General features: G+C 40.9%; 1 protein-coding gene and 1 long non-coding RNA gene across 5 annotated transcripts in view; one reads left to right on the top strand and one right to left on the bottom strand.

Moving 5' to 3' along the window:
- The window catches only part of PLXDC1 (plexin domain containing 1), a 167,582-nt gene that overhangs the window by 106,213 nt on the left and 45,318 nt on the right, over positions 1–16,051 (top strand). For all 4 annotated transcript variants that reach the window (XM_073572525.1, XM_073572524.1, XM_073572523.1 and 1 more), the window contains 2 exons: positions 2,849–2,967; positions 12,930–13,029. In XM_073572525.1, the coding sequence (XP_073428626.1) occupies positions 2,849–2,967; positions 12,930–13,029 (219 nt within the window). The remainder of the gene's footprint in view (positions 1–2,848; positions 2,968–12,929; positions 13,030–16,051) is intronic.
- The window catches only part of LOC141086465 (uncharacterized), a 103,553-nt gene continuing 88,829 nt past the window's right edge, over positions 1,328–16,051 (bottom strand). Inside the window, exon 4 of the long non-coding RNA XR_012231594.1 lies at positions 1,328–2,264. This is a non-coding gene — a long non-coding RNA (uncharacterized lncRNA). The remainder of the gene's footprint in view (positions 2,265–16,051) is intronic.

The following is a 16,051-nucleotide window of genomic DNA, read 5'->3' as shown; positions in this document are numbered from 1 at the left end:
GTGTAAGTGGGTTATGAGCTGGCTCAGTGATAGGAAACAAAGGGTGGTTATTAATGGAGCACACTCAGACTGGGTCACAGTTAACAGTGGGGGTACCACGGGGGTCAGTATTGGGCCTGCTTCTTTTTAACATATTTATTAATGACCTTGTAGGGGGCCTAGAGAGTAGAATTTCAATATTTGCAGATGACACTAAACTCTGCAGGGTAAGCAATACAGAGGAGGACAATTTGATATTATAGGAGGATTTATGTAAACTAGAGGCTTGGGCTGATAAATGGCAAATGAGCTTTAATGGGGATAAATGTAAGGTCATGCACTTGGGTAGAACAAACAAGATGTATAATTATGTGCTTAATTATAAAACACTGGGCAAAACTGACACTGAAAAAGACCTGGGTGTATGGGTGGACGACAAACTCACATTTAGTGGCCAGTGTCAGGCAGCTGCTGCAAAGGCAAATAAAATAATGGGATGCATTAAAAGAGGCATAGATGCTCATGAGGAGAACATAATTTTACCTCTATATGTCACTAGTGCGACCACACTTAGAATACTGTGTACAGTTCTGATCTCCAGTGTATAAGAAAGACATAGCTGAACTGGAGCGGGTGCAGAGAAGAGCGACCAAGGTTATGAGGGAACTGGGGGGGTCTGCAATACCAAGATAGGTTATTTCACTTGGGGTTATTTAGTTTGGAAAATCGAAGGATGAGGGGTGATCTTATTACAATGTATAAATATATACGAGGACAGTACAAAGACCTTTCTAATGATCTTTTTACTCTTAGACCTGTGACAGGGACAAGGGGGCATCCTCTACATCTGGAAGAAAGAAGGTTTAAGCATAATCACAGACGCCGATCTTTTTTTACTGTAAGAGCAGTGAGACTATGGAACTCTCTGCCATATGATGTTGTAATGAGTGATTCCCTACTAAAATTTAAGAAGGGACTGGATGCCTTTCTTGAAAAGTATAATATTAGAGTATATACACTAGTTTCCTTAATATTGCGTTGATCCATGGAGCTAGTCTGATTGCCGTATGTGGAGTCGGGAAGGAATTTTTTTCCCCAATGTGAAGCTTACTGTTTGCCACATGGGTTTTTTTGTCTTCCTCTGGATCAACATGTTAGGATAGGATATGGGTTGAACTAGATGGACTTAAAGTCTTCCTTCAACCTTAACAACTATGTTACTTTCCTTCTGAGCTTTGCACTGTGCCTCAAAAGCAGTTTTTGACCACATAAAGGGTATCAAATTGTACTGTTCGTTTTTCCTCCTATTACCCCTTTTGAAAATTGCAAACTTGGAGTCAAAGCAACATTTTAGTGGAAAAAATAGAAATATATCATTTATTCAGCACAATATTATATAAGTTTGTGATTTGATTGAGGGTTAAAAATACTCACTTCTCCCCTATATGAAAATCTTGGTGTATTTTATAAAACTGGATCACTTGTGGGGGTTTCTGCTGTTTTGGCAGGGGTTCTTCAAATGTGACATGGTATTCCATCCAAAATAGCACTTATTCCATTCCGAGCCCTGCTGTGTGCCCAAGCAGCTATTTTCCAACAAATATGGGTTATCGGCGTACTCAGGAGAAAATGGATGCCAAAATTTGTTGCGCAATTTTTCCTGTTAGCATTTTGAAAATTAAAAAAATGGTGTTAAAATAACATTTTTGCGGGAAAAATGTGATTTTTTTTTAATTTTTTTTATTTTCATGACTCAACATTATAATTCTGTTAAGTCCCTGAGGGTTCATGGTGCTCACCACACAACTAAATTCCTTGAGGGGTCTAGTTTCCAAGACTGGGTATTTTGTGGAGGGTTTCTACTGTTTAGGCACCTCAGGGGCTCTCCAAACTTGACATGGTGTCGGCTATCGATTCCAGGCAATTTTGTATTCCAAAAGTCAAATGGCGCTTCTTCCCTTCCAAGTTCTGCTGTGCGCCCAAACAGTAGTTTTCCTCCACATATGTGGTATCAGCATACTCAGGAGAAATTGCACATCAAATTTTGTGGTCTATTTTTTCTTGCTACCCTTGTGAAAATTAAAAAATGAGGCTAAAATAACATTTTTGTGGGAAAAAGTTAAATGTTCATTTTTTCCTTACACATTCCATTAATTCCTGTTAAGCACCTGAAGGGTTAATAAACTTCTTAAATGTAGTCTTAAGTAGTGCAGTTTTTAGAATGGTGTCACTTTTGGGTATTTTCTGTCATATAGGCCCTTCAGTCATTTCAAATGTGATGCGGTCTGTAAAAAAAAAAAAAAAAGGTTTTATAAATTTTAAGGAAAAATTAGAAATTGCTGATCAATTTTTAAACCTAGCTTTGTAACAAAAAAAATCAGGTTTCATAAATTGTGCTGATGTAAAGTAGACAAGTAGTAAATGTTATTTATTACCTATTTTGTATGCCGTAACTCTGGTCTAAGGACATAAAAAATAAAAGGCTGAAAATTTGCTACATTTTCACCAAATTTCTGATATTTTCAGAAATAAACGTAAAGTTATATCGAGAACAGATTTTACCACTATCATAAAGTACAATATGTCACGAAAAACAATCTCAGAATCACAAGGATACGTTGAAGTGTTCCAGAGTTATTACGTCATAAAGTAACATCAGAATTGAAAAATTTGGCCTGGTCACGAAGGCGAAACCAGGCTCTGGAGCGAAAGGGTAAAGATCCACATCTTTCTAGGAGACCATTTCTCCCATTGATGGTCATTTCAAGAAATTTCACTGTACTAGAATACACATAAATGTGAATGGAACAATTATCCGGGCATGATATATAAGAAAAATTACATTTTCTCCGGATTTTCTCATTGACAGGAACATGTGTTGTAGTTCAGTGGAACAAAGTGCGCCTCCATGAGAGAGAAAGCGCAGGAAACTTCACATTTCTAGCTGCGTTGTATAATGATGGACGGATTGTGTTTGGGTACAAAGAGGTACATTCCTGCTATTCTTATTATTTTTATTCTACTGCACCAATATATTTGTATTTGGGTAAAAAATATATATATATATATATATATATATATATATTTCTGTTAGAAAACTTAGGAAAATTTAAATGTGTCCTGTCTGCAATACTAAAATCAGATCAAACATGTTCATAAATTGCACAATAAATATTTGCAGTCATGATATAGTGAATTGTCATAATGCTGTGCATTCCTTTGACCCTCCTGTTGCCATGAAATATGTGGGGTGGTGGTGAGCGTACTGTGCATTACTCATTTGGCCCTCACTCACTGGCGCCATGCTTCACCCCTGCCCCCTCGTACCAGGCGAAGTTGTACTAGAATTAAGAGGCTCCAAATGAGTGGCATTCAGTTCCCATGGAAGAATTATCTCTCTGACATACAGAAGTATTTAGAAAGGAAATAAGAATTTTAATGTACGCAGCAACAAATGTCTGTGCCATTTTCAGAGAACATATTACCTTTTATTACTAAGCATAAAATAACATTCATCAATATTGAACTATACACTGCAGGCATTTACATTTTGTGCTTTTTACATGCTGACAGCTGGAAAACTACAATGCTTTCTAATCATAATCCCATAAATTGAAAGTCCCCATATTCCATAAATATCAGTAATGTACAAACCTAAAGTTCAAGAGACTCAGTTACCATCTTCTGACGTATAATAAATATTTTACTGCAACATATTCTCTTGGGAGAACTGAAATAAATTACTTCAATATCAGTGTACCACATCAGAGTGTCATGCTGCGTCTACACACAGGCATACAAATACTTCTCACTAAATTAGAATATAATCAAAAAGTTAATTTATTTCAGTTCTTCAATACAAAAAGTAAAACTCATTATATAGAGCCATTACTAACAGAGTGATCTATTTCATGTGTTTATTTCTGTTAATGTTAATGATTATGGCTTACAGCCAATGAAAACCCCAAAGTCACTATCTCAGTAAATTAGAATAATTAAAGAAAAACACTTGCAAAGGCTTCCTAAGGGTTTAAAAAGGTCCCTTAGGCTGGTTTCACATTCGCGCTTTTTAAGCGCACGCACGGCCGGGGGTAGCTCCGCCCCCGAGCCGGCTCTCTGCCCGGCGTGCCCGCCCCTTCCTTGTAGCGCCGCCTCCTAGCGCACAGCGGCGCCAGCGATCGGCGCACCCTATCTTTAGCATAGGGTGCGCAGATCGTGCGCAGGCCGTGCGCTAGTTGCGCTTTGACATGCGCTGCGCACTTTTGACGGTGCGCCGTGCGCGCCAAAATCAAACTTTTCGGATTTTGGCGCGCACGGCGCACCGTCAAAAGTGCGCAGCGCAGGTCAAAGCGCAACTAGCGCACGGCCTGCGCACGATCTGCGCACCCTATGCTAAAGATAGGGTGCGCCGATCGCTGGCGCCGCTGTGCGCTAGGAGGCGGCGCTACAAGGAAGGGGCGGGCACGCCGGGCAGAGAGCCGGCTCGGGGGCGGAGCTACCCCCGGCCGTGCGTGCGCTTAAAAAGCGCGAATGTGAAACCAGCCTTAGTCTGTTTCATTAGGCTCCACAATTATGGGGAACACTTCTGACTGGACAGATGTCCAGAAGGCAGTCATTCAAAGAAAAAAGGAAGCACACTGTAGCGCCACAACATGCAAACATGAAATATGAAAAATGAATTGCATTACTGCATTATGTATGAAAGTTTAGCGCATAAATTGGCCAATTTATGTGCACCTGGAAGCCACGGTAAGGCATTTCTCGCTTTCCAGGACCCTAACCTAATGCCAATCCTCACTTAGACTAAAGTCTTCATCTGAATGGGAACCTATGTAAATCCTCTCCTTAGACTGAAATCTTTATCTCTGTGGAGGGGTGGTGGCCCTGTTTTAATAATGCCTGCGGCTAACAGGTGGAGTGCTCAGTCAGAAGGTTAATGAATACAAATTTCAAAAAACTGATCATCACATCCAAGCATAAACATAGTGTGAACAGGTGCTTAACCTAGAGTCACCAACTCATATACATTCAAGGAAAAAAGAAAGCATACTGTAGCGCCATAACATGCAAAGATGAAATATGAAAAATGAATTGCATTACTGCATTAGAAGTATGAAAATTTGAGAAAGTTTAGCGCATAAAATTGTCAATTTATGTGTACCTGGAAGCCTGAACTTCAGAAGGCAGTCATTGACACACTCCACGAGGAGGGTAAGCCACAAAAGGTCATTGCTAAAGAAGCTGACTGGTCACAGAGTGCTGTATCCAAGCACATTAATGGAAAGCTGAGTGGAAGGAAAACGTGTGGTAGAAAAATGTGCACAAGCAACCAGGATAACCGCAGCCTTAAAAGGATTGTTAAGAAAAGGCCATTTAAAAATTAGGGGGAGATTCCCAAGGAGTGGACCGCTGTTGGAGTCATTGTTTCAAGAGCCACCACACACAGACATATCCAGGACATGGGCTACAAGTGTCGCATTCCTTGTGTCAAGCCACTCATAACCAATAGACAATAGATGCGTCTTACCTGGGCCAAGGAGAAAAAGAACTGGATTGTTGCTCAGTGGTCCAAGGTGTTGTTTTCAGATGAAAGTAAATGTTGCATTTAATTTGGAAATTAAGGTCCTAGAATCTGAAGGAAGAGTACAGTGGTACACAATCCAAGCTGTTTGAGGTCTAGTGCAGACCTGGGCAAAGTGCGACCCGCGGGCTACATCCGGCCCTCTGGCTGTCTCAGTCCGGCCTGCGGACCAAGACAGCTGAGGGGCTGAAAATCAGAGGCCCACGGTCCGCACCGTGCCTGCCTGCTGTCTCTGTTGTCTCCATAGGCGGACTGCATTAGTGGACTAGGGGCCTCCAGCCACTTCCTATATCAATCAGCGTGTGAAACAGCTGACACGATGACTTCATTTCATCTTGTCAGCTGTGTACTGTGGAGAGTCAGCGCACCGGAGGCAGGGAGAGAAGCAGAGCACCGGGGAATGGAACTGAGGTTATGTGTTGTTTTTTTGGTTTTAGAGGCTGTGTGGGGCTCATGCCGCATATTTGTAATGCATTACTGCATTAGAAATATGAAAAACTGAGAACGCTTAGCGCAAATTTTTCATATTTCTAATGCAGTAATGCAATTCATTTTTCATATTTCACGTTTGCGTGCTATGGCGCTACAGAGTGCTTCCTTTTTTGTTTGAGTGTATATGACAAACATGTTAAAAGGTAAAAGTTATAAGATCATCTGCAAGCAGCTTGATGTTCCTGTTGCACATATTATTCAGAAATTTAAGCTCTATGGGTTAGGGTTTGGATAATAGTTGGGGTTATAGCTAGGGTTGTGATTAGGGTTAGGGTCGTGATTAGGGATTGGGGTGTGTTGGGGTTAGAAGCTGTGTTAGGGTTGGAGTTAGAATTGGGGTTTTCCACTATTTCGGTACATCAGGGGGTCTCCATATGCGACATGGCAACCACCATTGATTCCAGCCAATTTTGCGTTCAAAAAGTAAAACGGTGCTCCCTCCCTTCTGGGCCCTGCCATGCGTCCCAAACAGTGGCTTTCCCCCACATACGGGGTATTGGCGTACTCAAGAGAAATTGCATGACAAATTTTGTGGTCTATATTCTCTTGTTACCCTTAAAAAAAAAAAAAAAAAAAAAAAGGTTGGTTCCAGAGTAAATTTTTTCTGAAGTAAAATGTTCATTTTTTTCCTTCCACATTGCTTTAGTTCTCATGCAACACCTGAAAGGTTAATAAACTTCTTGAATGTGGTTTTGTGCACCATCAGGGGTGCAGTTTTTAGAATGGTGTCACTTTTGGGTATGTTATGTCATACTGACCCCCAAACTCACTTCAAATGTGAGGTGGTCCCTAAATAAAATGGTTTTGTAAATTTTGTTGGAAAAAATGAGAAATCGCTGATCAACTATTAACCCTTATAACTTCATGACAGAAAAAAATGTTTCCAAAATTGTGCTGATGTAAAGAAGATATGTGGAAAATGTTATTTATTAGCTATTTTGTGCGCGATGTCTCTGATTTAACCCCTTACCTACAATTGACGTAATATTCCGTCCATGTGACCATGGACCTAATTACCATGGACGGAATATTACGTCATCGCGATCAGCGGCGCCCACGTGGTGAGCGCCGCTGATCGCGGCCGAGTGTCAGCTAATTATCATAGCTGACACCCGGCACAATGTGTCAGGGGCGGTCACGGACCGCCCCCGACACGTTAACCCCTTGCACACCGCGATCAAACGCGATCGCGGTGTACCGGGGGTTAAAGGGAAGCATCGGCAGGGAGGGGGCTCCCTCCGTGCATCCCTGAGCCCCCCACGGCAGCGCAATGTGCAGCGCTGCTGCGGGGGGCTCTTTCCCTACAGGCCCCCGGATCCAAGATGGCGACGGGGGCCTGCAGGGAGCTGACTTCCTCACTGCCTGCAAAGCACAGGCATGAGGAAGTCTGCAGCAGTGCCTGTGACAGATCGCTGATCTGTCACAGTGATCTGTCACAGGACAGTGATGTCCCACCTGGGACAAGGTAATAAAGTAAAAAAAAAAAAAAAAAAAAGTGTTAAAAATAAATCGCTAAATAAATTAGTAAAAAAAAAAAAAATATTCCCCAATAAATCCATTTTTTCAAAATAAAAAAAACCAAAAACAATAAAAGTACACATATTTGGTATCGCCGCGTCCGTAATGACCTGCCCTATAAAACTGTCCCATTAGTTAACCCCTTTAGCGAACCCCTTAAAAAATAAAAAACGAAGCAAAAAATAATGATTTATTATACCACCGAACAAAAAGTGCAATAACGCGCGATCAAAAAGACGCATATAAATATGCATGGTACCGCTGAAAACGTCATCTTGTCCCGCAAAAAACGAGCCGCCATACAGCATCATCCGCAAAAAAATAAAAAAGTTATAGCTCGCAGAATAAAGCGATACAAAAATAATTATTTTTTATATAAAATTGTTTTCATTGCAAAAAACCGACAAAACATAAAAAAACGACCTAAATGAGGTATTGCTGTAACCGTACTGACCCGAAGAATAAAAACGCGTTATTAATTTTACCGCACGCGGAACGGTGTAAACGCACCCCCCCAAAAGAAATTAATTCTGCGTCCCAAAAATCGGAATAAAAAGCGATCAAAAAATGTCACGTGCCCGGAAATGGTACCAATAAAAACGTCAACTCGTCCCGCAAAAAATAAGACCTCACATGACTCGGTGGGTCAAAATACGGAAAAATTATAGCTCACAATATGTGGTGATGCAAAAACTATTTTTACAATAAAACGCGTCTTTTAGCGTGCGACAGCCGCCAAACATAAAAACCGCCATAAATCGTAAATCAAACCCCCGTTATCACCCCCTTAGTTAGGGAAAAATAATAAAACTAAAAGAAAATGTATTTATTTCCATTTTCTCGCTAGGGTTAGGGTAGGGTTAGGGCTAGGGTTAGGGGTGTGTTGAGGTTAGGGTTGGAGTTATAATTGGGGGTTTCCACTGTTTGGGCACATCAGGTGCTCTCCAAAGGCAACATGGCGTCTGATCTCAATTCCAGCCAATTCTGCGTTGAAAAAGTCAAATGGTGCTCCTTCCCTTCCAAGCTCTGCCATGTGCCCAAACAGTGTTTTACCCCCACATGTAGGGTATCAGCCTACTCAGGACAAATTACAAAACAACTTTTGGGGTCCAATTTCTCCTGTTACCCTTAGGAAAATAAAAAATTGGGGGCAAAAATATAATTTTGCAGAAAAAAATGTTTTTTTTATTTTCACGCCCAGGCGTTATAAACTTCTGTGAAGCACTTGGGGGTTCAAAGTGCTCTCCACACATCTAGATAAGCTCCGTGGGGGGTCTAGTTTCCAAAATGCGGTCACTTGTGGGGAGTTTCAATAGTTTAGGTACATCAGGGGCTCTCCAAACGCACATGACACCCGCATACCAATCCATCAAAGTCTGCATTCCAAAACGTCACTACTTCCCTTCCGAGCCCCGACGTGTGCCCATACAGTAGTTTTCTCCCACATATGAGGTATCAGCGTACTCAGGACAAATTGGACAACAGCTTTTGGGGTCCAATTTCTCCTGTTACCCTTGGGAAAATAAAAAAATGGGGACCAAAAGATCATGTTTGTGGAAAAAATACGATTTTTTTATTTTCATGCCCGGACGTTATAAACTTCAGTGAAGCACTGGGGGGTTCAAAGTGCTCACCACACATCTAGATAAGTTCCTTGGGGGGTCTAGTTTCCAAAATGGTGTCATTTGTGGGGGGTTTCTACTGTTTTGGTACATCAGGGGCTTTCCTAACGCGACATGGTGTCCGATCTCAATTCCAGCCCAAAACGTCAAATGGCGCTGCTTCCCTTCCGAGCTCTGCCATGCGCCCAAATAGTGGTTTACACCCACATGTGGGGTATCAGCGTACTCAGGATAAATTGCACAATATCTTTTATGGTCCTGTTACTTTTGGAAAAATAAGAATTGAGGGTGAAAAGATCATTTTTGTGGAAAAAATATGATTTTTTAATTGTACTGCTGTACGTTATAAACTTCTGTGAAGCCCTTGGGGGTTCAAAGTTCTCACCACACATCTAGATAAGTTCCTTGGGGGGTCTAGATTCCAAAATGGTGTCATTTGTGGGGGGTTTCCACTGTTTTGGTACATCAGGGGTTTTCCAATCGCGACATGGTGTCCGATCTCAATTCTAGCCAAAAACGTCAAATGGCGCTGCTTCCCTTCCGAGCTCTGCTATGCGCCCAAATAGTCATTTACACCCACATATGGGGTATCAGCGTACTCAGGACAAATTGCACAATAACTTTTAGGGTACTGTTACCCTTGGAAAAATAAAAATTGGGGGTGAAAAGATCATTTTTGTGGAAAAAATATGATTTTTTAATTGTACCGCTGTACGTTATAAACTTCTGTGAAGCCCTTGTGGGTTCAAAGTTCTCACCACATATCTAGATAAGTTCCTTGGGGGGGTCTAGTTTCCAAAATGGGGTCACTTGGGGGGTTTCCACTGTTTAGGTACATCAGGGGCTCTCCAAACGCGACATGGCGTCCGATCTGAATTCCAGCCAATTTTGCATTGAAAAAGTCAAACGGCGCTCCTTCCCTACTGAGGTCTGCCATGCGCCGAAACAGTGGTTCCCCCCCACATATCAGGTATCAGCGTACTCAGGACAAATTGCACAATAACTTTTGCAGTCCAATTTCTCCTGTTACCCTTGGTAAAATAAAGAAAATTGAACCTGAAGTATTTTTTTTGTGAAAAAAAGTTAAATGTTCATTTTTTTTTTAATATTCAAAAAATTCCTGTGACGCACCTAAAGGGTTAATAAACTTCTTGAATGTGGTTTTAAGCACCTTAAGGGGTGCAGTTTTTAGAATGGTGTCACTTTTGGGTATTTTCTATCATATAGACCCCTCAAAGTGGCTTCAAATGTGAAGTGGTCCCTAAAAATAAAATGGTGTTGCAAAAATGAGAAATCGCTGGTCAATTTTTAACCCTTATAACTTCCTAACAAAAAAAAATTTTGCTTCCAAAATTGTGCTGATGTAAAGTAAACATGTGGGAAATGTTATGTATTAAGTTTTTTGTGTGCCGTATCGCTGTGATTTAAGGGCATAAAAATTTAAAGTTGGAAAATTGCGAAATTTTCAAAATTTTCGCCAAATTTCCGTTTTTTTCACAAATAAACGCAAGTTATTTGAATGCAATTTTACCACTAACATGAAGTACAATATGTCACGAGAAAACAATGTCAGAATCACCGGGATCCATGAAAGCGTTCCAGAGTTATTACCTCATAAAGGTACAGTGGTCAGAATTGTAAAAATTGGCCCGGGAGTTAACGTGCAAACCACCCTTGGTAGTGAAGGGGTTAAGGGCACAAAAATTAAAAGTTTGAAAATTGCAAAATTTTCTAAATTTTTGCCAAATGTCCGTTTTTTAAATAAATAATCGCAAGTCAGATCGAAGAAATGTTACCACTAACATGAAGTACAATAGGTCACGAAAAACCAGTCTCAGAATCAGTGGGAACCATTGAAGCATTCTAGAGCTAGAAACCTCATAAAGTGACAGTGGTCAGAATTGGAAAAATTGGCTTGGTCATTAAGTACCAAACTGGCTCTGTCACTAAGGGGTTAAGCTCCAGACTCTATGTAGCCAATCTTCTATATGTAGTTTTTTTTTTTTTTTTTTTTTTAACCTCAACTGAATATGGGTTTTCTTAGCCAAAGGGACCCTTTTAAGCAGGCCAAACTAGACCAATAGATTAAGAAGTCATTATTCTGGCTATGTTTGCAGACAGCTGAACTTTTTGTTATGTATTTTTAAACTCAATACTGATTTTTATAGAATAATCTGTCGAGATGTTGATATGTGGTGTTTGTGGACTTCACAAACCCAGGGAAGTTTAAATTTTGGTTACAAAAAAGAAAGGCAACCCGACGACTACTGGATGTCTTCATAGGCCTAAATGAACTTAATTTAGGTTGAAAACCTTAAAGAGGTTAACTACTTTATCATTGATGACCTATCCTTATGGGTCCAACACACGGCAGCCCCATCGATCAGCCGTTATTCGTGTTGTCGGCCGGAATTACTCGCTTGTGGAGCTACCAGTCTTCTGATAGTGGCCGCCGCAAGGTACTGCACCCACTATTAACCTGAATAGGTCATCTTAAAAATAGGACCATAGAGAAGAAAGCGGAAAGGCACAATCTGTCCCATGCAAAAAAAAATCCTTTATTGTGGCATCATGTTACCAACAGCAGGCAGATAAAACGCTGGAGCAAATACAGACGACGATCGTTTCGCGCTTACATTGCGCTTCAACGGGACCTCAATGTAAAGTAGTGGACAACCTCTTTAATGCTGTGCCCCCATGATGAGTTTTTGAAGCAGCAAATTTTCACTGCATCACAAAAAAAAACGCAGTTCCAGAGAGTTGAATGCGATTTATAGAAATTTCATGCCCACTGTGCTTATTTTTTATTCAGTGTAAAACTGATCTGTGGTGCATGTTTCAAATACACAACATTTTAATTTCTCATGTAGGTACGCTGATTGTTCCCATAGACTTGCATTATTTTCAGAAAATCTGCAGGTAAAAAAAAATGCATATGCGTTTTTAATGAGTTACCGCAGCGTATACAAACAATAAATGTGATCCGTACATGACGATATCAATAAAGTTCTGTGAAAGTCACTTACCTGCGACACCCATCGGACCGGACCGCATCGAACCACTTCCTCCCCCCACCCGTGTGAATATAATAAAACTTATTTGTCTTATCTTGCAGATCGGACCGGGGGGCCTATCTACAGCATTATAGAATGCTGTAGATAAACCCTGAAAAGCAGTAGCCGCATCTTAGTGACAAAACAGGTGACAGATGCACTTTAAAATAAGACATACCAACAAGAAATAAAAAAGTAGAGCCAAAAACGCAATAAAAACATATGTAAGAAAACACATTCAAAAGCGCAATGAAAAAAAACAAAAAAACACAAGTAAGATAATTTACTTAATAGGTGCAAAAATCGTGATGCAAATCTGCAACATCTAAAACGCATCAAGTACTCATCATAGGAATGTAGTCTAAAACATACCTGTCCATTGAAACTCAGCCAGTTGGATTTCAGCTGCCGATACTTTTGTTCTCCATGGTGATAAGGCTCCAGCAGAGAAGTCTGGCAGCTGCTCTCTCATAGAGAACATGAAAACACTCAGCCAAGTTGAGTGTTGCTGTGCATGGGGGACACGGGAGAGACAACTGTCAGCAAAACGATTGCTTTACTGACAACTGTTGTGTATGGGGGACTTAAAGGGTTGAAAAAATGTGTTACTTTTGTATTAGTAATCCTAAAGATTACATAAGTACTATGTTCACACACTAATGTACAATTATATTGATTATGCAGATACCCCTACCAGTACAAAACATCAGCTCTGATCAGCATCCTGTGAAATCTGGGCTCTCTGATGCTTTTATGGTTCTTGATCCTTTCTTAGAAGTTCCAGGTTAGTTGTAAAATGTTAACATTATTCTATGGAGATAAAATATAGGTATAAAGTTGATGTACTAAATATTCACTATTTCTGGAAATAAAGACCCCAAATAAGTTTATAAAAGGTACAAATCTAAGAACAACTTGTAGACAATCGCAATATTACAAGACCATAAGTGACCTGCATACCCTAACCTGCAGCAATAGCAACAGTAACTGCCCACGGGCTCACCAAAATCAATCAATCCTAAAACGACTCTTGGACTGAGGAGGGACTGAAAATTGCCAAATAGTTGAGGCCCCAACAACCAACCTCAGCGCTGACCTATGGCCAATTATTTTGAAGAAAAAAATTGACCATATGTAAACAGGATTTTTTTCCTAATTCCCTAATATCATGAATTCACTTCCCTCTTGCACTTGATCTAGCTGTCTGTCTTTGAACCTATCACGGAAGAAGACGTTACCCAGCTCCTTGCATCTTCTCGCCCTACATCCTACACCAGTGACCCTATTCCCTAATAGCTCCTTCAGTCCCTTTCCCTGGCTGTCAACACTCACCCAACTAAAATATTTAGCCTGTTTTTCTCATCTGGTATCTTTCCTTCCTCCTTCTAACATGCCAGCATACACCCATTACTTAAAAAAAATTTCCCTCGACCAGAGCAGGGCTGCTAACTACAGATCACTCTCTAATCTCCCCGTCAATTCTAAACTTCTGGTATATTTGGTCCACTCCCATCTAATCTGCTATCTCTTAGATGTTGCTCTTCTTGACCCTTTACAATCCGGTTTCCGCTCTTTACACTCCATTGAAACTGCCTTTTACCAAAGTCTCTAATGATCTACTAACAGCTAAAGCTATAGGTCACTACTCCCTGCTGGTGCTACTAGATCTCTCTGCAGCATTCAACACTGTGGATCACCAGCTCCTCCTCACTGTGCTCCATTCTATCAGATTCAAGGATACAGCTCTCCCTTGGTTTTCCCCCTACCTCTCTGACCATTCCTTCACTATCTTTTGCTGGTTTCGCTTCCTTTTCTTTCCTCCTTACTGTTGGGGTTTCTCAGGGCTCAGTCCTAGGTCTTCACCTTTTCTCTTTGTATACTGCTCCTACTGAACAATCAGTAGATTCGGTTTCCAGTACCATCTCTATTTTGATCACACCCAATTATACACATCGTCTCCTGACATCACCCCTGTATTACTGTCTAGAACATCATGTCCTCCCTCTATCTCAAACTGAATTGGTCAAAATCTGAACCACTTGTATTTTCTCTCTCTACTACCCTTCCCAAACCTAATACTGCCATTTCCATGTGTGGTTTTACCATTACTTTCCAGTAACATGCCCTCTGTTTGGCGTTATAGATGACTCAGATCTTTCATTCACCCCCCACATCCGATCACTGGCTCGCTCTTGTTGTCTGCACCTCAAAAACATCTCTAGAATTTGACCATTTCCTACCTTTGACTCTGCAATAACGCTAACTGTTGCTCTTATTCATTCTCGTCTGGACGACTGCAGCTCTTTGCTAATCGGTCTCCTTCTTACTAAACTCTCCCCTCTCCAATCTGTCCTGAATGCAGCAGCCAGGATCATATTCCTCTCCAACTGCCATACCATTGCACTGGTTGCGCATCCGCTACAGAGTCCAAAACTTATCACTGTCATCCCCAACTCTCTACACAGTTCTGCACCAGCCTATATCTCCTTCCTCATCTGTCTATCACCTTACCCATGCCCTCCAATCCACTAATGACCCAAGACTAACATCCTCAATAATCCGAACCTCTCACTCCTATCTCCAAGAATTCTCACAAGCTGTGTCACTTCTCTGGAACCAACTACCCAGGGCAATTTGATTAATTCCCAATACATACAGTTTTAAGCAAGCCCTAAAAATGCACTTCTTTATACCGGCCTATCTCCTCACCTCACTAACTATTCCACTTTTGCCCTTCCAAACTTTTTTGCCAATCCTGGTCCCTCATTATATCTGTTTACACATCCTTCATGCACTTTGTACCTATACTTGTACACATACTGGCTGGTTACCGGTTCATTCAGCGTTATGTGAATACTTTAACATAGTAACATAGTTTTGAAGGCTGAAGGAAGACCTTATGACCATCTAGTTCAGCCTACTTTTAGTGCAGCTGTTCTGCATTGTTGATCCTGGGGAAGGCAAAAAACCCACAGAGTAGAAGCCAATTTTCTCCATAGAGAAAAAAATTCCTTCCCCTAAGCTGGGTAAACAATCTCCACCTATAATATTATGCTATTCGTAACCTTCTATACTGTTACTCGCAAGAAAAGCATCCATTCCTTTCTTAAATTCATTCAGTGAGTTGGCCATCACCACTTCCTCAGGAAGAGAATTCTAGAGCCTCACTACTCTTACCGTGAACAACCCTCTTCTATGCTGGTGCAGAAATTGTCTTTCCTCCAAACGAAGAGAATGCCCCCTTGTTCTTGTCACAGTCCTTGGTACAAACAGTTCATTGGAGAGATCTTTGTATTGCCCTCTGATATACTTGTACATATATATTAGGTCTTCCCTAAGTCTTCTCTTTTCTAGAGTAAATAGACGTAATTTTGATAACCTTTCTGGGTATTGTAGTGAACCAACTCCATTTATCATTTTAGTAGCCCGCCTTTATTTATTATATTGATGGCTGGACCATTCAATACAAGCACTTTTTACCATTTACCTTTCTTGTCTCTCCTATTTCCTCATACTGCACGTATATGTGAAGTAAACAGATTGTCACATTGATACTTAAAGGGTTTGACCAGTGAAAGCAAGCTATCACCTATTGAACAACAGGTGATAACTTCCTGATCGGTGTGTGTTCAAGTGTTATGATTCAGACCGATCGCCAGAACAGGTAACCAACTGGTAACTTTTCTCCCGCTACAAAATGAAGAAACAGGCCGGACGCCCGACAAGAACTCTATTCACTATTCATAGGCTTTCTGGAAAAAGCCAAGTGAAGCCGTCAGCAGCTCCATAGAGAATAAATGGAGGAG

This window comes from Dendrobates tinctorius, unplaced genomic scaffold, assembly GCF_039654945.1.
Source record: "Dendrobates tinctorius isolate UK_male_01 unplaced genomic scaffold, ASM3965494v1 ptg000032l, whole genome shotgun sequence".
Taxonomy (NCBI): domain Eukaryota; kingdom Metazoa; phylum Chordata; class Amphibia; order Anura; family Dendrobatidae; genus Dendrobates; species Dendrobates tinctorius.
This window is presented reverse-complemented; position numbering and strand designations above follow the sequence as displayed.